Source organism: Chenopodium album, chromosome 2 (assembly GCF_948465745.1).
Source record: "Chenopodium album chromosome 2, dcCheAlbu1.1, whole genome shotgun sequence".
NCBI lineage: Eukaryota > Viridiplantae > Streptophyta > Magnoliopsida > Caryophyllales > Amaranthaceae > Chenopodium > Chenopodium album.
The window spans coordinates 8,336,073-8,357,183 of NC_137835.1; the positions used below are offsets into that span (position 1 = coordinate 8,336,073).

General features: G+C 35.2%; 2 protein-coding genes across 2 annotated transcripts; one reads left to right on the forward strand and one right to left on the reverse strand.

Moving 5' to 3' along the window:
• The first annotated feature begins 11,545 nt into the window (after positions 1-11,545).
• Positions 11,546-12,544, forward strand: LOC145567822 (elicitor-responsive protein 3-like). Its single transcript, XM_081627220.1, has 5 exons — positions 11,546-11,612; positions 11,710-11,775; positions 12,020-12,149; positions 12,262-12,376; positions 12,482-12,544. The coding sequence occupies exons 1-5, from the start codon at positions 11,546-11,548 to the stop codon at positions 12,542-12,544; spliced, it is 441 nt and encodes a 146-aa protein (XP_081483346.1).
• A 131-nt stretch (positions 12,545-12,675) lies between these two features.
• On the reverse strand, positions 12,676-20,869 carry LOC145582190 (uncharacterized). The gene is made up of 8 exons (XM_081639195.1): positions 20,677-20,869; positions 19,180-19,323; positions 19,009-19,104; positions 18,140-18,274; positions 17,461-17,565; positions 17,259-17,357; positions 16,938-17,084; positions 12,676-14,603 (listed from the first exon to the last, which is right to left on the reverse strand). Exons 1-8 carry the CDS (start codon positions 20,755-20,757, stop codon positions 13,140-13,142), a joined length of 2,271 nt encoding a protein of 756 aa, XP_081495321.1. The 5' UTR covers positions 20,758-20,869; the 3' UTR covers positions 12,676-13,139.
• Positions 20,870-21,111: the final 242 nt, after the last annotated feature.

The following is a 21,111-nucleotide window of genomic DNA, read 5'->3' on the forward strand; positions in this document are numbered from 1 at the left end:
ACCATATATTTGAAGTTAAAATCCAACCGGATTAAAAAACACAAACAATAAAAACAGTTAAATCGTAGTACTCGCTTGTGTTGATAAAAAGATTGCCAAGAATTCCCCTAATATCTTGTATAAAGTACATGAAAACAAAACTTTATGAAACAATTTAAAACAAGAATTTAATCAAAAGTCCATGCCGAATTTAAACTATATAACGTAATTTCAGGGATTTTTTTTATTTTATTTTTTTATTTATGCAAACGTAATTTCCATAAGAGTAGACTTTCCTATTTCTACTCTCTATTAAACTTTCACAGCGTCTGAAACTCTGAACCCCAACCCAATCCCCTTTTTTAGTTCTATTGATTTGATTAGAGTAAAATATAAGAAATTTGTTAAACAATCTAATGCCACTAATTCTCCTAACTAACCTCTAATTGTTACTCCCTCCGTTTCAATTTGTTAAAATCATATACTCCGTATTATTTTGGGTGTTTTAAAAAGATCTACCTATATTGAATGTATTCCACTTTTAACTTTGTTTTAATTTCCTATTTTATACATATTAAATTCTGATTGATCAATTGGTCTTGTATGGACCCGGTCTACAATAAATTATTGTAGACCCAAAATTTTACACTTTCAAATAATATAATCACATTCTGGATGATATAATCACTTTTTTTAGATGATATAATTATCTTTTTGTGAGTCATATTTTGATCTCATATTAAACCATTTAATGAGATTATATAATTATCTTTAGGATGATAAAATTTAAAAATCATCTTTTGAATGATGTAATTTACTATTTAATACTTTTTATAATGATAAATTCTTTTTTTGAGTGATACATTTACATAATAGTTTCAAGATGACATAATCACTTTTGTAATAATATAATCACATTTCGTATAGTACACTAGAAGGTTGGGTCTACAATAAGTTATTGTAGACCGGGTCTATTCTAGTCTTAACCCTGATCGATTAGATTAATTGATTGTGAATTGATGACATGACTCTGAATAAAGAAATTACTCCCTTGATTTATGCAATTCTAGCTAATGGTTTCCTAAAAAAAATTAAAAAAAATTTAAATTAGGCAAAACTAATTATGGCTAATGCTTTACTTAGGTTTTGGATTGCTAAATACCGCCAACATTTTTTATCAACCCGCCAACAAAAGTAATCAAGGGACAAAAGTACTCTTACTCATCCCCATTTGGCTTTCTCTCTCCTTAGTCCATCAATACTCACCCAAACGTCAACCACACCACAAAATAAAGCAACCCATTTGGCTTTCTCTCTCCACGATCACCACCACCCACACCACCACGAGTCCACGACCACCACCACCCACACCACCACAAGTCCACAACCACCACCATCACCACCACCCACCATCAACACCCACAACCACCAAGAGACTATGTTGCCCACAGTGGCAGTCAACATCCGTCATTTAAACGCCGACCCACCACCTTCCCTCATCGCCAGGAAGGTGGTGTTGTTTATTTCTGGCGATCAGCACAACCGGCGTTCATAACCGGTCAATCGAGACGGTAATCGGCGTTCAAAACCGGTTACCGTGCCGGTTGACTAGTTTTGGACGCCGGTATCCGTGGTCAACCAAAGACCAAAACCGGTCAACCTGCACGACAATTGGTTTTAGATGCCGGTTACCAGCGACGTTCACCGGTTTTGAATGTTGATTAATGACGCCGAAATTAATAAAAAAAAAAGTATCCCTTTCCTCGTTGTATTCGCCGATCGTTGCTACCTTTTACTCGTCGACCCCTTCACTGTCACAAAGCTTTAACCACCGTCGTTGCTACCCTACACTGTTGTGCCGCCGCTTCCTTACATTGTTGTGTTGTGTTGCCGCTGCCCTTTACCACCACCCAATGTGGTTGTATGGTAGTTGGTGAAAATTGACAGCAGTAGTGATTGTGGATGGTCAAAGAGAGAAAAAAAAAAAGGAAAGAGTAAGGGTATTATTGTCTCTTCACATCAAATGTTGGCGGTTTGGATAAATATTGTTGGCGGTGTTTAACACCCCCCTTATTTTTTTGCTAATTTCGTACTCAATTCGGACCCCTAAAGACTAAAATAGCCCCTAAAACCTTTACCAAAGATTTTTCGACATGTAAACTAATGAAAAAATTGAATAGGGCTGCAATTTACAAGAACTTTTGAGCTACAATTTGCAATTTGTTTTTTAAATAGCTGCAATTTGCAAAATACGAACTTTAAATCACTGCAATTTACAAATTTTCCCGTAAAATATAAAAATATTTCTTGTTTTCTGAAATAACCTACTCTTCCCAACTCACCCCTGAATTTTACAGATCATCCGGCTAACTTTTCAACCAGACAACCATCATAATGTTTAGAAAGTGGAAAGCATAATTGCACCATCCTCAAGTAAACTACTTACTGTAAACCAAGTAAACAGATCCTTCAGTTCGAGATCACCTATAAATTAGTAGAGATAGACAATCAACTATAGATTGGCCACAAATCATGTAATACCCCATATTTTCATACGTATTTTATAATTAATTAATTAAGAATTATTTTATAAAAAGGGTATTTTAGTAAATTCATTATTTGGGGCCAAAATAATATTTGAATTTTGGCGCCAAATATAAGTATTTAATCATTTAAATAATTAATTATTTTCGAATTTCTAAATTAATAATATAGGTTTAATTATCTTTTTAAGGTCGGTCCATATTTTACTAACTATTTCAAGAGAAATATTTAATATACATTATGTATTTAACTAAACTTGATATTATCTAAAATATTTATTTATTCAATTATTTTATTATTATTGATTGTTATCATTTTAGTTTGTTAATTATTATATTTTAAATTAACCTCTAATTTTCTTCTTCATTATCTCATTTTGTTCCTATCTTTCTTCTCCCAACCATATGTATATCCATTTAAATTTTCTTATCTTTTAACCTAACTATTAATCTAGACTTAATTTGATTCAAGTACCTTAACAACCCCAAAAACTTATCACATTTTCTAGTAATCATATCACACCTTAAACTCTATACTTTCTACACCCTCAACACTATAAATAGACCCTTAATTCTTTCCACTTATTCACACCAATTCTCTACTTTTCTTCTCCTCTTTTTACACAAATCATCCTGTTTATCTTTGAAACCAATTTTCGGGCATTTGTGGTCAGTTTTGGGGTATTTATGTTTCACAAAATATTGTTTCTCTCGAAAAATCCTTGAGGTTAGGCTCAAGAATCACCCATTTCAGAGTTATATCGAAGGAGTTATAGCCTCTGCAAGTTCTGCCTATTCTTTCCAACGCAAATCTAATTCTTCTCTTTTCCTTGGTTTCTTATATTTTCTTATTCTCTTCTCTTATTCAACTATTATTATTATTATGGGGGATTTATAAATAATTATTATGAGTAGTTTTGATTATATAAAATCAGATTTTTAATAATATTTATGTTGAAAGGTTCATGTACATATAGTTGAGAGGTTTTAATTTAATTATTTGTGAACCTTATATTGATTAAGGTTATATTTATTTGTAGGGTGTGTTCAATCAAGGTTCTTGAGGTTCTTTTTGTGTGGTTTTTCTAGCAAGGATCAAGGTACGTTTAGGTGGCTAGATACTTTTGAAAGTAATTGGTTTGAATAACATGTTTTACATGATTTGATTGGTGATTGAATTGAATTGATTTTGAAATAAATTATGTTTGAAGGTATTTATTTGAATGATTTATTTTTAAATCATATTTTGAATGGTTTGGATTACTTATCGTGTTTAAATAATATTGGGAACTATTGAATATTAAAAGGATTTATTGAACCATTGAATTATTATTATTAATGCTTTATAAGCATGTTAGTAATCCCACTATACGGATTTGGTTTATTGATAAGGCCTTGGACTTTGTATGACCAGGTCTTTCCTCAAGAATAGCCTTGTAATATAAGGAGACAAGCTTGGGGGGTGTGCACACTTGGGTGAGGAATTGGATTAAAAGGAATTGGTTCTTAATAAAGGAATTGGTTTTATTAACTATTATTTTGAATATTGAATGATTGGAATCGGTTTTGGAATAATGAGTTTTGAATTTATTAGATTAATTATTGGAATTGGTTTTAAAAGCATGTTTGCAAATAAATTGAGTTTACACTATCTTGCACTTATCGTACTTAGCATAATTTGCTAATCCGTATTTCTTATTTGTTTTGGTTCGCCCTGTTTACCGTAATGGTAAGCAGTGTTGACTATTTTCAGGTGGAGTCATGAATGAGCATATAGGAGTCCCGGGATTTGCTTCACCTAGTTTAGGAATGTTGGTCTTGTCTTTATTTTTGAGCACTCATAACAATGTTACTATTTTAATAAGTATAATAAAAGAAAGTTGAGTTTCCGCTGCAAGTTTTGTTGTTTAGTTAAGTATTTTGAGTAGCCTTGCGTAATCACGCGGCGGTAATACACCCAAGTCTATCTCTATGGTATAATTATACGTATTATACTAGTATTTCCGTAGAGGGAGATTTGGGGTGTTACAAATCATACTATTAGTAATCTTGCATTAAAGTCTTTTCAACCATGATTAAACGAAAATCATCTTCTATAATAATGTTGAATGAGGATACCCCATTTCTCACATGGCATTTTCGTAAATAAATAAACAAACAACTTTATTCAACTGTGGAGCCCACAATAATGAAAAAGTTGTTGATTTATTCACGAAAATGCCCCTATGAGCAACAAATTTCGTTTCTCACCATGAGAAACAGGGAATTTCCCAATGTTGAACATTTAAATAACTCTGCAGCCCCATTTCTACCTCAATTCAACAAATCACCTTTAATCAATTTTATTCCCTCAATTAGAGTTTTCACTATACCCCTAATATTCTACAAAACAATCACATGATTCAGTTCAGATAATTCAATTTTATTTCAAAAACCCTAACAATTTAAAAACCTGAGTTATCAAACTAAATAAGTGGGTGAAAGAGTGAAACTTTTAACAAGCTTTATGACAACTAAGAGAAGAAAAGGTTGGTGTCAATGATGCCAGCGATGGTGGAGGTGGAGGTGGAGGCGGAGGCGGAGTAGGGCCGCTTGTTATGGGAGAAATGAAATGAGGGGGGATGAATGATATGGATGATTGGGTATGAATCCGAATGAGGATGAGTGCTTGTATAATATTTGGGAAAATGTGAAGGGTTTTATATTTTGGAAAAAAAATAGGAGGGAAGTTAATGGATTTAACGCACCTTTGCGAAATTTTCATTTATGTTAATGGCCGTTGCAAACTTGCAATAGACCATCTGTCACGGGATATTTTGTGAACTAGTTTTTTTTTTCTAACTTAGGAATTTAAGAGGATCCCGTGATGGCGTCTAGACCGAGTCTAGACCAGCCTAACACTCGAGAAACAATGAATAGACGCACACAAGCAAGAGACAAAGCACCAACAACGTGAACACTTAATTAATTTCGTGGCTTACAAACTACAAGGAGTTTATCTCTCTAGAATCTCTCTCTAGAACTTCCAAATTCGATGCCTAGCAAATGAATGCCTTGGCCTATTTATAGGCACTGACTACAACCCAATCAGATAGGATAACTACCCACTACACCCATGATCTAATAACTGCCCACCACTTGCTTAATTAGTTACTTGGATGAATCTGGACTTGTCCACCTGTTAAGGGAGTTACCCACGTGTTAAGGGAGTTACCCACTTCCACATGATGTGACATTATTCTCTCAGAATAACTACCCACATATTTGGCCACACCCTACTACTCTGGTGCTCCTATTTTATAGGATCCGTCCCCGAGTGGTTTAACCGCGTTCCCGTTTGACCTTAGTAAAAGACACAGTCAAGATAACAGTTATTCAACCCACTAACATCATGGTCCTGTATTATAGGAACCATATATTCTTAGCCACGTGCCACCTCATCATAATCGTCCCGACAATTTAGGGAGAGTGGTGCAACGTGGGTGGCTACCTCAACCGCCCACTAGCCCCACTACTTAGCCAATCTCTAGATTATATTCAATGCAATCGCATGCAACCACAATGACTAAGCATAACCGTCAAGGAGTCCCTACTATATATAATCCACCAAGGAAGGCTTTGGATAGACAATCTACAAGCCAAGGTCTTTTCTTAGCATCCTGCGTATGGCCATGCAAGTCCATGGTTCCCTCGAAGGCACCATATCATAGTCATCGTTGACCTGGGCTGCACTCGTTCCTCCATGCCAGAGCCACTACGATTACCACCGTAGAGACACCTAATCACAATCTCAAGAGCATCCCTTAGTCAAACCACACACCACCTAGCTAGCATGCATCGTACTAAGCCATCGGCCTTCGTTAGTCACCCCGCGTCCGTCCTAGTCGGTTCTTCCGAGTCGGTTTGTCCTATCGAGTGTTCACCATAGCCATCCAAGTGTGATATAGTCCTCATATGGTATCCTATGTCCAAGACCATGATCAAGGCCCCTAACCATAAGGCCACCCTTAGGTCATCCACTGACCCCTTGAGTGAGCACTCACCCCCTATAGAGCTTTATATTGTTCTCGCCTTGTAATACTAGTGAACACCCAATTGACAGTAACACAATAATGGGCTCTCAAGCCCAATCCTTGAACCCAACATTGGCCCTATGGCCAAATATGTATGATCTATTAGGGTCCTAATAAGTCCCTTCAATAAATATCAAAGGTTGTTATGGAGTTTTGCTCATCCAAACACTCCGAGGATCTTGTAGTGCGCGAGCGCGTACTAGCCCTAGGCCCAAGGCCTAGCTGATCAAGTCCTTGCTAGCGCCATGGTCTAAGCACTTAGGGATCATCCCTAATAACCTTACAAGCCTTAGACATGGTAGTGAGCTACTCTAGCCTCACTTGGCTTGTTCTTCCCGAATCGAGCACGTACTTGCTCGAGTGGCCAAGTGAAATCCCGAATGCCTTTCGCGCCTATGCGGGGTGGTCGACGACCTTGCCTAGGCCGACCCAAAAGTGATTATGACACCACTTCCTGATGTGACGGCTTGTTTGAAGACTACGCTAACACAATGGCTAAGTTTGTAGCCGTTGCATTAGCCCTAATTTAGCTTTTGCATCTGATCGAAAATGTAGTAGTGGAAATAGTATGTTGATAGTTTAGTCATTTGTTTTTGCCTAGGATTCTTGTTGATAAGTGAATGGATAAATTGCATCGAGTAAGCTCAAATCATCTGGTTTGAGGAATCCAAACATGAATTGCGTATCTCAAGAAAAGAGCAAAAGAGGAGAGCTTCTTGATCGTGTTCTCCAGATTCCCATATTCAACGGAGGTGAAAAAGGGCTTGTGATTCCCAGATTTAAGACAAAACGGGATTCATACTTACCATTAACTGTAGTCTAACGTTTATTTATGTGCCATGACAACTCAAAAACATAAAAACAATACAATAATTTCAAGATGTGTGAATAATTGCGAAATTGCCATCATATTAACAATCTTTGTCAATATGACATATTAATCGGGGCAGCCTCATAAGGAAGTAGCACTTTAGTAACATTTTTTAAAGAATGTAACACTTAATGTAACACTTTTAACATAAATAACATTACAAAGTAACACTTTTAAATAAGTAATATTTTATGGTAACATTAAGATGTACTACATCCGTTTTTTATTAAATGACACGTTTTGACTTTAGCACTATTCACCCACTTCCCTTTGACTTGTGAGATCTTGTTAGTCACAATATATATTTTCTAAATATCAAAATTTTATAATTTTTACTTATCAGAAATTAAAGATATTAATAGTTAGATTTGTGCATTGGCAAACGTGACTAAAGAAACGTGTCAACTAAAAAGAAGCGGAGGAAGTACTACCTTATTTCTTTTTTTGACCCGGTGTTACCTTATTTCTATTTTTTTTTTTGCAACCACCTTATTTCCAATGTTCTATTATAGATTCATAATATAGTTTTTCCCGTAAAAAACACAACCAATCTACTCCCTCCATCCCTGATTGATAGTCACTTTTGAAGAAAAATCACAGGAATTAAATAGAATTAAAGAAAGTACATTGAAAAAGTAAATTTACATTGGATATGCAAAAAAAGTAGAGAGGGAAAGTAATTAAAGTACATGGAAAAGTTAAATTTGCACAAATATTTTTGCAAATGTTAGAGAATTTTAATAAAAAAATAATATTAATGGTACTTGAAAAAAGCAAATGTGACTAACATTTTGAGTCACCAAAAATGGCAAAAATGACTATCAATGGGGGATGGAGGGAGTATAATATTATTAAAATCCAAGGGAACAACATGGTCACGCCATGTGTCATCCTTCCCACAACATGACTAGGTGACACATGTGTGTGAGATGGCATCTTATGTGTCACGTCTTCCCCCAATATAAATTTATTCCATCGGCATTAATTAAAACTCTATAACTTTAATTAAAAAAAAAAAAAAAAAACTCTTCATATGTATAACCTCAGCTCCCAATTTAATTCCATAACTTTAATTATCTATCATAATGTTTAATTTTCATCAAATACTCTAGTATTGTTTAACATTAATCCTTTTTATTAATTTTGATCAAACTTAATAATAAATTTATGATGTATCGGGGCATCATCCGGGCCAATAACTAGCTCAATATAAAACTCCTTCTCTTGTCTTTCTATACTTCCCTACACTTCTTTTGTCTTTCACAATTCTCTTTTCACCTTCAATTTTCAATTTTTCAGCAAATTACTTGCACAAGCACAACGTGAATAGACTGGAAATAGATTTAAACATTTGGAAGATTTGCAAAATCACAATGAAATTCATCATCCCAACAACAATCAAAGGCGTCAGCGTCGGCGTAGTCGTAATCACTGATTTTTCAAATGTTGTGTAAGTTAATATTTTGAGATTACTGTTGCATTTGTTGTGCTTCCTAATATTACTGTATTCTTGAGATTGCTATAATCTTATGATTTGTAATTATATGAAATTTCAATTATAATTGTATAATATAATGTATGATTGTTTTTCCAGGAATATTTCTGGGTCATCTTTGAAGGGAATTATTGCCCCTGAACTTGTTAGGGTTGGTGAGTAAGATGTATCAAATATGTATTGATTGATAAGATAATTATGAGTAAGATGAATGCAAGATAAGTAGATTTAAATTGGACACACAATAGTTAACGTGGGAAAAATTATCAAACGACGAGCATCGAAAAATAATCCACGAGAGTACCTTGAAAGAGAACTCTCATTATAGGAACTCACGATGGAGTAATACAGAGTAGGAATAGTGGATTAGGGAGATTGAATGTATGTAGAAACTCCGATCATAATATTATCTTAGATAGTGATATTTGTAGGTAAATTCTCTATAAGCATGGAGGGACACTCATAGAATGTATAGTATGAGAGTATCAGAATATTAAAGATATGTAGGTGGATACATATTCCAAATGATGCCCAACACTTTATATTTATAGGTGATGTAGGGAGGTGGAGGAAATGTGAAATTTTCTATACACAAGCTCTTCAAATTGTCCACATAAATCTAGAACTTTCTTAAGCATTCATTGCTCCTAGATCCTTCCACCAAGCTCCTTCAATTTCTCGATTATTTTGGAATTTTCTAGAAACCTTGACATCAATGTAATGAGTTGGGCTATGGAATTTGGGCCACACTAACCCAACCATTGGGTTTACTGAATTTCTTGCAAGAACTGTATGTTATTTGTTTGATAATTTTTCTATTGAATTTGCTTTTGATGAATTTGCTTTTGATGAACTTGGGAATCTATATGAATTATGAATTAATTTCATTTTCAGAACTCTTTATGGTAATCATTTGATTGGGATAATACCTAAAGAAATCGGGTTATTGAACAATCTTACTGTGTTGGATCTTGGGGCAAATCAGTTACCTGGGACGATTCCTCACGAGCTAGGAAATATGAGTAGCATTAAGAAGATGTATGAAATTATTTGGTGTCATTACTTGTAGTTTGTTGTGTTTTGGTTTGATTTTGTTTCTAAGTTTAGCCCTTTGTCATAAGCAGTAATCTACAGTCAAAATGACTGACTGGAATGCTACCTCATGATCTTGGAGACTTGAAGTCTCTTCAGGAGCTTCACTTGGACAGAAATAAGCTCCAAGGAACTGTGCCTGGTGCTGCCACTGCGGAGTTTAATCCCAACATGTGCAGAGTGCAAGTGTCGTTCACACAACGCAAATTTTACCATTAATTTTCCTGAGAAAACTATGGCTTGGCAAATAATGTCTATAAATACTACTTAGTTGCTTAGTGTGAAAAACAAAACTTGCACTTCTTGGCTATGACTGAAGAAGCATATGTCACTAACAGTTAATCTAACTGATTTCTAGAAGTTGTGATAATGATGATTAGGTATTATAGGGACTCTTGGGATAGCCCCTTATTATCTTAAACATTAATCAGTGGGGAATGTTGATTATTGAATCTTCTTGCATGTATGACTTTCAATAGTTCAGTGATGCTATCATAACAATCTATCATCTCTGAAAGCGGAAGCTTCTACATGCATGTACGGTGTAACCCAAGTGTCCTAGCACATACAATCTATCATCTCTGAAATTAATTCCTAAAATAAATCTAACATATACAATCTATCAACTCTAAAAGAAATTCCTAAAATAATTTTATTTATAATATGTTAGTTGTGAGACTTGTGTGATAAGGTACACCATCTTAATTTTTCTAAAAAAAAAAAAAAAAAAGGTGTTAAATACCACCATCGATCAAAATCGCCAACGTCTAGCGTGAATGGACAACCATGCCCTTAGTACTTCACCATTATCTTCCATCTTGCCACTGCACCAATCACTAACACCTTACCACCTTGATCGGCAACAACCACCACCACCCTAACCGGTAACAACCACCACCAACCTGACGAGTGATGAGCACCACCATGCACCCTGATCGGCAACAACCACCACCACCCTAACCAGTAACAACCACCACCAACCGGACCAGTGATGAGCACCACCATGCACCCTGTTCGGCAACAACCACCACTACCACACTAACTAGCAACAACAATTACTACAACCCTGACCGGCGACGACCACCACCATCACCCTGACCGGTGATCCACCACTTTCCCTTGCTAACGGGAAGGTGATGATTTTTTTTTTATTTTTTATTTTAGGCAACCGCGGTAACCGGAGGTCAAAACCTTGTTGGTTTTTGATAAAAGTAGTTAATATAAGTACATATTATTATTACGTAATATGACAAAAGTATTATTATTATTATTATTATTATTATTATTATTATTATTATTATTATTATTATTATTATTATTATTATTATTATTATTATTATTATTATTATTATTATTATAATATTTTTAAGAAAATATACTTTCTATAATTAGTAGTACTATTAATTTCCAATTTTATATAGTAATTAAATCAACATTTTGTCATGCATATTTTTTCTTTTGCCTATTTTACTTTGAATTTCTTCTGAAAAATATGGCTCAAGGAACACTTAAAGTTGTTCTTATAAATGCCAAAGGTCTTGAAAATTCTGATTATCTCAGTAAGTTGTGATTATCGATCTCTATCACATACCGCGTGATTATGCATAAAATCTATTCTTCATTTATGTATGTTTTTAACGATGGACTAATACGCAGATAAGATGGATCCCTATGTGATCCTGAGTTACGGAGGCCGGAAGCAAAATAGCAAAATTGCATCAGGTAATCTAGATCTTCATAAACAGGTTAATTATCTTTATTTCGACTTAAGAAAATCATCATTTATTCAACGATCAGAATGTAGATTAATTGAGTAACCTTTTATCAATTGTAATTTGTAGACGAGATTTGATCTAAACTTTTGGATAACACTTGGAGGCAAAATTCAACTAAACTAGCTAGCATCCGCACCTTTCATTTATTATATATAGTTTATATAATATTATCGATGTATGCATGCATGCAGGACAAGGATCTGAACCAGAATGGAATCAAACATTTACATTCGATGTGAATCATTCTGGTGGTTCAGATCTTACCTTAAAAATTTTGGACAGTGATTATGGTACAGAGGATGATTGTGTTGGAGAAGCTAGGTAAGTTTCGAAAATGTCTGATTTTTGGTTTAGTTTACGCCAAATAACTCATTGTTATGAGGCTTTCTAGATCAATAGGACTAATTTAACTACATTAACTTTGTAACGGAAGTATACCACTAGAACCAGTCTTACAAGAAGGCAGTGTTCCAACAGCATCATACAATGTCGTCAAAGGTCAAGAATTTCGCGGACAGATCAAACTCAGCCTCTTCTTCACCCACAAGGTGATAAACAATCTTCTGTAATTCTTCTAATCAAAGATGTCGAATGAGTTGTTAGGAGTTTATTGGTGTAATAATATTGTTAATCCTCTGTTCATCCATAACCAGGCTCACGATCACAGGGTAGCAGCACAAGAAGAAAGCTATGGTGGATGGGGAGACTCTCATTAGGCTGAGAAAAATTGTTCTTAGATATTTGCATTTTTTTTAAGAATGTAATTCGGTACTTCCAGTTGTTCTGAATGTCTTCTCAAAATAAAGAACCCAGTAGAAGGCAGCTATATAATAAGACATTTTGGAAATGATAAAAATAAAATATTATTCTCAATCCAACAGTTGAAGCAGCAGAAGATGATAAAACATTTATGTTACAGATGCAGCTGCAATACAATTTTAGTCAACAAAAATAATAGTAATACTAAAATGACGACATACATGAGCTAAGACATGGTAATGCAATGAAGAACCTCATAATCGGATGTGTACCATACTACCATATACATACAAAGACTTGACTTGTAGCAATGCCGAGTTAAAACAGAGGCATTATCGATCTGAAATGAAACAGAATCTTTTTAGAATGATAGCAGGCCGTGAATCAGCAGCATTCATTGCTCTTCCGATTCATCATAAACAAATACAAGGTTAGGGATATTACAAATGGTTAGAACTTAACCTAGTTGAAACCTTTGGGTAAGATACACTGTAACTATATATTACAAAAAAAAAATTACAACAGACACCTACAGAGCAACTATGATTACCATTAATTCTTAACCTGCTTGATTTCTGGCGAGCCAAATCCATTGGAATTTGGGATGTTGACGTCTTCAGGTAACTGGGGTACTTTTTTTGTTTCGTCACTTTTGCAGACGCTAGGTGCACATACATCAGGAAGACACTGATTGTTATCATTGTCTTCTGAAGTGCGGAGTTGATGTTGGATATAATCCTGGATAGCCAAATTATCATCAAATGGTATTGCGCCTGTAAGAGTTTTAAATGCAAATTCCAGGCATGAATCTGACCACAAGGGTGGTGGAAAGCAGTATTCAGGTTGAGGCCGTCCAATTTCTTTCTCAACGCTGGCCAGTTTCTCTTCAACGATTGGTCGCTCACTAGAGGTGTTCTCAACCTTGCTCCCATGTAAAGAAACCGGTGGATGCTCAAATGATTGCTGTATCTTAGCTGAAGACACTTCGACTTTCATACTTTCAGAGAAGCCTGGTGGAGCCTCCTCCAGCTGCAGATCACTGAGATCAACCAGAAGGGTTTCTTTTGCTAATATATTCCTGTCAATCTGGTTTGATGCTTCTTCATGAACAGCTGCAAGCACACTTTCTGAATCAACATTAAGTGGATAATGATTTTGTTCTTCAGATGTGAAGTCATCAATCTTAATCAATGTTTCTTCTTCAGTTGTAAGCAGAGTTTCTGAATTAACATCCATTGTACAATGCTTTTCTTCTTGAGATGGCAAGTCATCAATTGTGTTTGTTGGTTCCCCGTGTGTTGTGAGTATACTAACTGCATTAGCCACAACTGTCTGATGCTCTTCTTCTTCAGATACAAGCACATTTTGCTTATCAACATCATGGCACTTCTCCTGTAGCCCATCTGGGACCGATTCCAAACTAGGGATGGGTTTAGTTCTGGAGGGCTTTCTGCTTGTGGCCCGAAGAGTATGCTCAATGGGTATTGAGTGGAATACTACTTTAGCTTCAACACCAGCAAGTCGCTTGGAGGATCGGGAAGGCGCACTCACCAATTTCCTGGCACTTGTTTTCCTTTTGCTGGTTGAAGCTTTCCCATTACTACAGTCTTGAACAGCAAGAGGTATTTGGTTCTCCTCTGGCAATAAGTCCCTTGGAGCAGGAGACTCACTCTTTTCAAGAGTCGAAACTTCTGAACCATCATCTTGGACTTCTGATGGGGCATGTTTGGTCACACTTACAGATTCTTTGGTTCCAGAAAGCTTTTCCATTAATGGTTTGGCCACCAACTCTTGGGATTTGCTGGGTGATATGGGTGACAATTTACTCTGCTTAAGACTAGAAGCTCCAGCAGAGGCAGGTTTGCCTCTGGAGGATAACCTTCTGCTTTTCCTGCCTTCAACTTTTTTATCACCTGAATCTTCAGGAAGTTCTTGGATACTGTTGCTACTTGATTCACCGGGAAAGAGCATATTTCTGGTCCTCCTCTTTGGCGTTTCTTCAAGCTCACTTGATGTCTGATAATAGCAACCCCCAACAAATCGAGATGTCAGAACAATGAAAATTTGAAAACCCATATAAAACAGATCAGAACATAAAGCTCTCAGATAAACATTATTACTCGGCCTATTTATTTGTCAAGCTTCCATTTCTGAACAGCCTAAAATATTAGTCATGATTCAAAAAACAACACAGAAAAACATTTAGAATGTCACAGATCTAAATGATGATAAGGTCAAAGTGAAAGAAAAGGTGGAGACATCCTATTTGAGTAATTCAACATTTGCTTATTATTCTTCATTCCTTTAATTTAAATAGTAGTAGAAACAGGAAGTATCCACAAAAGTAGCCAGCATATATACAAAATAACCAGAATGACTTATAGTCTGTTTCCAGTGAAGGTGAAACATTCAACATACATTATCACCAGATATTAATGAGCTCAAAAGTGACTTATTAAGCTGACAAAGCTGGGGTATTTTTCCCCATAAGTTTCGTTACCACCAAGTCTTGTGAAGTGGGGGTATTAGAAATTTACAAGGGAAAAAAGATGTTTGGGGTGGAACATTGAAATGTAAGAGCTTATGAAGAAGCTAGCCTCTGTAATGAACATAACATCAAGCTAACATCTTATCCTGCTAAATGAACCAATGCAAGCAAACTCAGACATCCATGATCCTCATCCTGGATGTGCCTCCATCATGTATGAATCTACAGTCACTCATCTCAGTCTCCTATTTCATATGTGAATCTCCAGTTACTCATCAAGTCATCATCCTTGGTTTTAAAAAGTGCGCCTCGCTCCCAGGCTCTGGGAAATGGGCTTTAGCTAGGCGAGGCTCAGTCACCTACGGAAGGCCCGCGCCTCCTGCGCCTCAAAGCGCCTTTGGTAAGGCACACCTTTGCACCTCAAGGAAAATAACTAAGATTTAAGTTATAAATTGAAGAGTGATGGACATTTTTTCAAATTCAGACTATCTTAGCTTTACATATATCATTTATTTAATTTATTATGTATCTTTTTAATTGGTATTAAGTACAATCAAAGTAAAATATAGTTTGAAATAAATATATAAATACATGCGCCTTGCATACAAAAGGCGCGAGGCGTAACTGCCAGGACCATTTGCGCCTTGGTGCGCCTTGCGCCTTTTAAACTAAGTCATTATCTCAGTATTAATTAATTTCTGCAGGAAAAGTCAAGTGACGTATGCCAATTTTTGCATTTAAATGGGATAATTTCAAAAAATCCAAAACAGATGCTTTAACTGTTATCATCTAGCTTTGGGTAATCTCTATTATATACTCATTCGTTTAAGTTTTGTAACTGCAGAAGGATTTATACTTATCTCCAGTGTCCTAATTTTTTTTTTTAAAAGAAAAAAAAAAAAAAAAAAAAAAAAATCTGACTAGGTCTGTTATTAAGACTCACAACATACATAGATCTAAAAAGTGCATGGCCAATCATCACTAGCTAAACAACGCACAATGCAGATAAATCTTGTTCTATTGCTCTCCACTAATTGGTGAAACTAGTGGGCATTAATTTATATCAGAATAATATTGGTGTATGTGTCAGGAGGAGAGGTGGAATGGGTATAGTGAGAATGAAAGATGTTGGATGCATTGTAAATTTTACAATATCAAAACAAGGACAAAGGGCTCTGAGAGAAACTTCATTGATAATGTAATAAACATGTGCCAAATCAATACCTTACCACTTATGTTAAAACTAGTTTCTCTGTTTCAAAAAAAAAAAAAAAAACTGTTTCTCTCGTAATAAATTCAAACAGGTAGAGTTAATACAAGATCAGTAAAAATACTTTCAAAAGTTTAGTCAGATTCCAAAATGTTCAGATTAGCAGAAATGGAAAATAAATAAATAAATAAATAAAATAACTGGGATGAGAAATTGCTAAATATGATCTTTCAGAGAACTAGTGGAGGTGGTTGTGTGTTAGAGAGAAAGCATGTACATGTATGTATGTGTATTCTGGTTCTAAACCTTTTTCCATGATCTGCGCAGGTAATGGACAGTGAGCTTCAAGTGATGATTTCAAAACAACAAATCTCAGTACAAATGCATAACATTACTGACAGTGCCATCAAGTATGACACAAAAATATCCAAGAAGTCAGATGCAAGTGACACACAACATGAAGAAACAACTATCATATGGACATCGGCAACCTCATACTCCTAATTCCTTAATAACAAATGAGCCACGCATTCAAGAACCTTTCTTTTTGGGGGGGAGGGAGAGGAGGTAAAAGTATAAAGGACAGCAAACATTTATTTAAAACAGCAGAAAGGAAGTTGCAGTAATATCGGCAATATCAGAGGAGACTTACAGATGTCTTTCCATTTGCAGAATCTTCTCCAACAATGCTTCCAGTTTTCCTCTGATATGCATGCCTGCTAATCTCTCCAGTCTCCACATAACGTAAAACTTCTAACTTGGAGCGGAAGACCAGTCTACTGGCAGGATCATATAAGAACTGCAACAATTTCAATACATCCCCAGGCAATTTCATTAGAAATTAACAGTTCACAAGAAACATAATTTGAATAACATGTGTTATAAATAATGAGTTGAATAAGGATGGTATATATCACATTGATTTATACATCCCCAGGCAAATGCCTTTGAAGTCAAAAGGGAATCTATTTACCGGATCTCTCCTGACTACTTTATTTCCAAGCATCTTGATTCTCGTTTCCTTTATCCATCCAGACGGCAAATCTTCATCCACAGTTCTCTCTGTTACAACCTATAAAATTATCCAAGAACACAGCTATGGAATAGTTAAAAAATGCTCACAAACCATAACAGTTGCAGGCAGATGCCCCAAAATAAATGCAAGCAAGGCAAACCTTTAGATTTCCTGAAGAAAGACTCTTCCGAATACGTGTTTTTGAAATCTGCGACACCTTTGGCTCCAAATTGGATTTGCGAGCACTTACTGGATCAACTGACCTCTACAAAGATAATGCATTTATGTAAGTACCTCTGAGGCAAAGCACAGTTGAATGTTTCTTAGCACACAGAGTACAAAAGGCGCTTTTTAAAGATTTAAATATGCATACATTACTCCATAATAACCGTGATTTCAAAGCAAAAATTCGACATTTTTAAAAAAACAGCTATATCCTTTGAAGAGCCACATAAAACCTAAGAGGCTCTGGAGAGTTGTTTATGGGGAGAAAAGAAGATATATAGCATGTTTTCTGGCAGATACACACATTTTCAATCCAAATTCCTAATCAAATTTATGGTACTACAGAACACATGGAACCCAAAGTCCTACACAATAGTAAAGCTACAATATAGTATACCACAACAAATTCAAATAACATTGCAAGACTGAAACATGGGAGAAAGAATTTATATAGCAAGTTGCCCTGCAACTTTCATACATTTCTTAATTTTTTTTATTCAAGGTCCTTAAAATTTGTTTTTACATAGGGAATGCATGCAATGACAGTTATTCGGATTGTAACACAATAATAAAGCTGCAATACGTCATAATACGCAATATCAAATGAAACAAACCTTGTTGGAAGAGTGCCTGCTCCTTTTTCTGTCCTTCTGTTTAGATGTTCCACCAATGCATTGTTTACTTTTAAGATATCGCAATACCTCCGGCTTTGAATAAAATGTTGATCCAGTTGAAGGGTCGATATAACACTGTAAAGAGCTTTAAAGGTCAATAAGTTTCCCGTGACTTAAAAGATGAAAAGCTAACCAAAACTATATCAGTCCTCTTCTAGTTTTCTTGATTTACATATCACTAATAAGTAACTCAGCATCAAACAACCCCTTCAAGCAAGAGCCAGGCAAAGAGTAAAAGGTCCGTATTTAATTTTATTACAGGTGTGGAAACCTCTCAACAAGTAGTCATCAATATAGGTATAAGAACCTGTTAGATACTGATGAAGGGTGTCTCCATCGACTTTCCACACTTAATAGTTTTAAGAGGCAAGATGCAGAAAAGTGACGAGTAATAAAGTTGAAAGTTCAAAAAAAGCCACATAGCTTCATCACTTTAGAATCTTAAATAATAGGTACAGTACTTATATACATATGGAAGATTTGTTAATTTTAAAAGAGAGGAAGAAAAAGGTTTTGTAAAACTGGAGAGGACACACTTCCAACATAGCAGGTAGTTTCAGCTGCACAGCCATAGAAGCATCAACATAAGAGCAATCATAAGAGCATGAGAATACAATTCTAGATTCTTTCATATCCAACATACGAATAATCATGGCATATCGTAGGATATCTTATCATAGGATTCCTATACATGCATTAAGTTTCCAGAATCCAGAACACAAATTTTCTGAAGACAAATCTATAAATCACTGCTGATTAACAAAAGAAACAAACTTTAGATTCAGCTTCTATAATAACAAGTATAGTACCTTATACTCGGTTCCTTCTCTGACACCACTCTTCCGGATTCTCCTTTCTAAGTCCCAACCGGTGGGTAACCAGTCGAAATCATTTTCTTCAACACGCTAAACATGACATCAATCAATTAAACACAGTGCAAAGGCAAAAGCACACATGAAACTGATGATTATGAAACTCACCTGCATTTGTAACTCTCCAGATTTCTTATTAGCGTGCTCAATAACAGGCTGAGGCTTTTCATTGCTGACACATCCATCTCTAATGTATCGAAGCAAAGACGGTTTTGAATAGAACTTTTGACGAGTCTTTGAATTAATGAAGTACTGTATTTCAGACAACATGACTAACCTTAGCAAAGTGTAGTAGGTCAACATTAACACATACACAATATATATAACTATGAAATCAGAAACTTTTGTGTCTTTGATTTGAATTACTAATATTCGTGCACGCTTGATTGCAGTAACATGCTTCACAATAAATATAATTAATGCAAAGTTATTGTGTCTTTTACAGCCTTAATGGAAAGAGAACTGCCTACAGTGAATTTGAGAACTTAGATTGAATGACAAATAATAAGTATGCGAGCAAACATACATATATTTCAAAAAATTTCCAGCGACTTTTATTACTCAGAGGAAAAGAAACAAAAGATAAGCAAAGGAGGTGTGCTCACTTGAAAACTTCTAGCTGTATTGGCCGTAGTTTACCATACTTTTTATTAACAGATTGAATAGCTCATATGTTAAAGAGATATAAAACAAATATGAAATTTTGGTACTCTGTAACATGTTTTGGCAATTAGAAACCACATAAAAAGACAATTGTGCAAACTATTTACATATGAATACTAGATTTTTCACATTGAATCACTAAACAAGTGGAAATTAGTAATTTTCACAAACTTGGTTTTAAAATTAACCTAATATACTTCTTACTCACATGTTTTTCCCTCTCCTTTTTATCCTATTACCACTCTTTTAAACCCCTTGTTAATTTTATTTGTATACTCTTTCTGTTTCTCATTTTACAAGCTTGTTTTCCCAACTTTTATTCAATTCAAGGACTCCATGTTTCTTAACAAGCACCCATGAACGGTTCAAAACATCAATTTCCATGATTTCTACCATTGACCCATTCCAACATTTCCTCTTCTACCCTCAAGACTTCCAAACAGCTCTAAACGATACGAACATGGTACCACCACTTAGCCAGCAAGTGGCTAGCAAAAACCTCAAATCTCTCTCTACAAAGACAGCTGATGTCCATTTACAGCCCGGATTACTCTTATTCAACCTTACGACCCGCCCGCCGCACTATCCTCCAAAAATATATCATTGAAACCGGGAACTGAACTAGCTCAAATTCATTCCAAGTTCCCAAACAATCAAATACTTTATTGAATTTCTTCATATAGCTCTATAAACTATAGATCATGTAGTTAAGATGCAAAAATCATAAAACTGATTAACAAACTCAGTCATAGCTAAATTCTGATATCTTGCATGTAAATCAAATCTCAACAACTTCCTCGAAATCATCAAATACTTGATTTCAACTATCAATCACTCAATCAATAAAAACCAAAAAAGGGGGAAAACAACCCTAAATAATAACAAATCAAAAACCCTAATTGAACAAAGAAAAAACAAATTAAAAGAATTATAAAAACAAACCTTAACCTTGCGGCCATTTTTGGACTTGACAACGACCTTCCAACCAGGAGGAGGCCAGTCGGATTTGTTCTTCGACGCCATTGAAAGATCTTCAAGCTGATTTCTCTCTCCTACTGTAATTGATTTATGATTTTGTTTTTTTTTTTTTCCTGGATTTGTGAGACTGTTTGAGTAGGAGGAGAGAGAAAAACTAAATAAACAAAAACAGGGGAAATTTGGAAAATTACAATATAACGGAAAATTCGGAGTGTGTAAAAATAAATACTCGTAAGATATGGAGTAGTGGATAAAGTGAAGGAGGTCAATAAAAGACAGCAAAATTGTCCACGTGTACTTGGGATTTACTTGCCCTTTTTCGAGCATCAACTTTGTTTACCTTAGTGTACTTGTTACGAGTATTTCTTTGCTTTGTGGATCTATGCATAGATTTGGCAA

Excerpts from the sequence above, each read along its gene's own strand:
- LOC145567822 (XM_081627220.1), top strand. The coding sequence starts at position 11,546 with ATGGCTCAAGGAACACTTAAAGTTGTTCTTATAAATGCCAAAGGTCTT. Across the intron at positions 11,613-11,709 it reads TGAAAATTCTGATTATCTCA|ATAAGATGGATCCCTATGTG; the intron begins GTAAGTTGTGAT and ends ACTAATACGCAG. Across the intron at positions 12,377-12,481 it reads GCCTCTTCTTCACCCACAAG|GCTCACGATCACAGGGTAGC; the intron begins GTGATAAACAAT and ends ATCCATAACCAG.
- LOC145582190 (XM_081639195.1), bottom strand. The coding sequence starts at position 20,757 with ATGGCGTCGAAGAACAAATCCGACTGGCCTCCTCCTGGTTGGAAGGTC. Across the intron at positions 18,275-19,008 it reads GAGAAGGAACCGAGTATAAG|TGTTATATCGACCCTTCAAC; the intron begins GTACTATACTTG and ends AGCTCTTTACAG. Across the intron at positions 17,085-17,258 it reads AAGTAGTCAGGAGAGATCCG|TTCTTATATGATCCTGCCAG; the intron begins GTAAATAGATTC and ends AAATTGTTGCAG.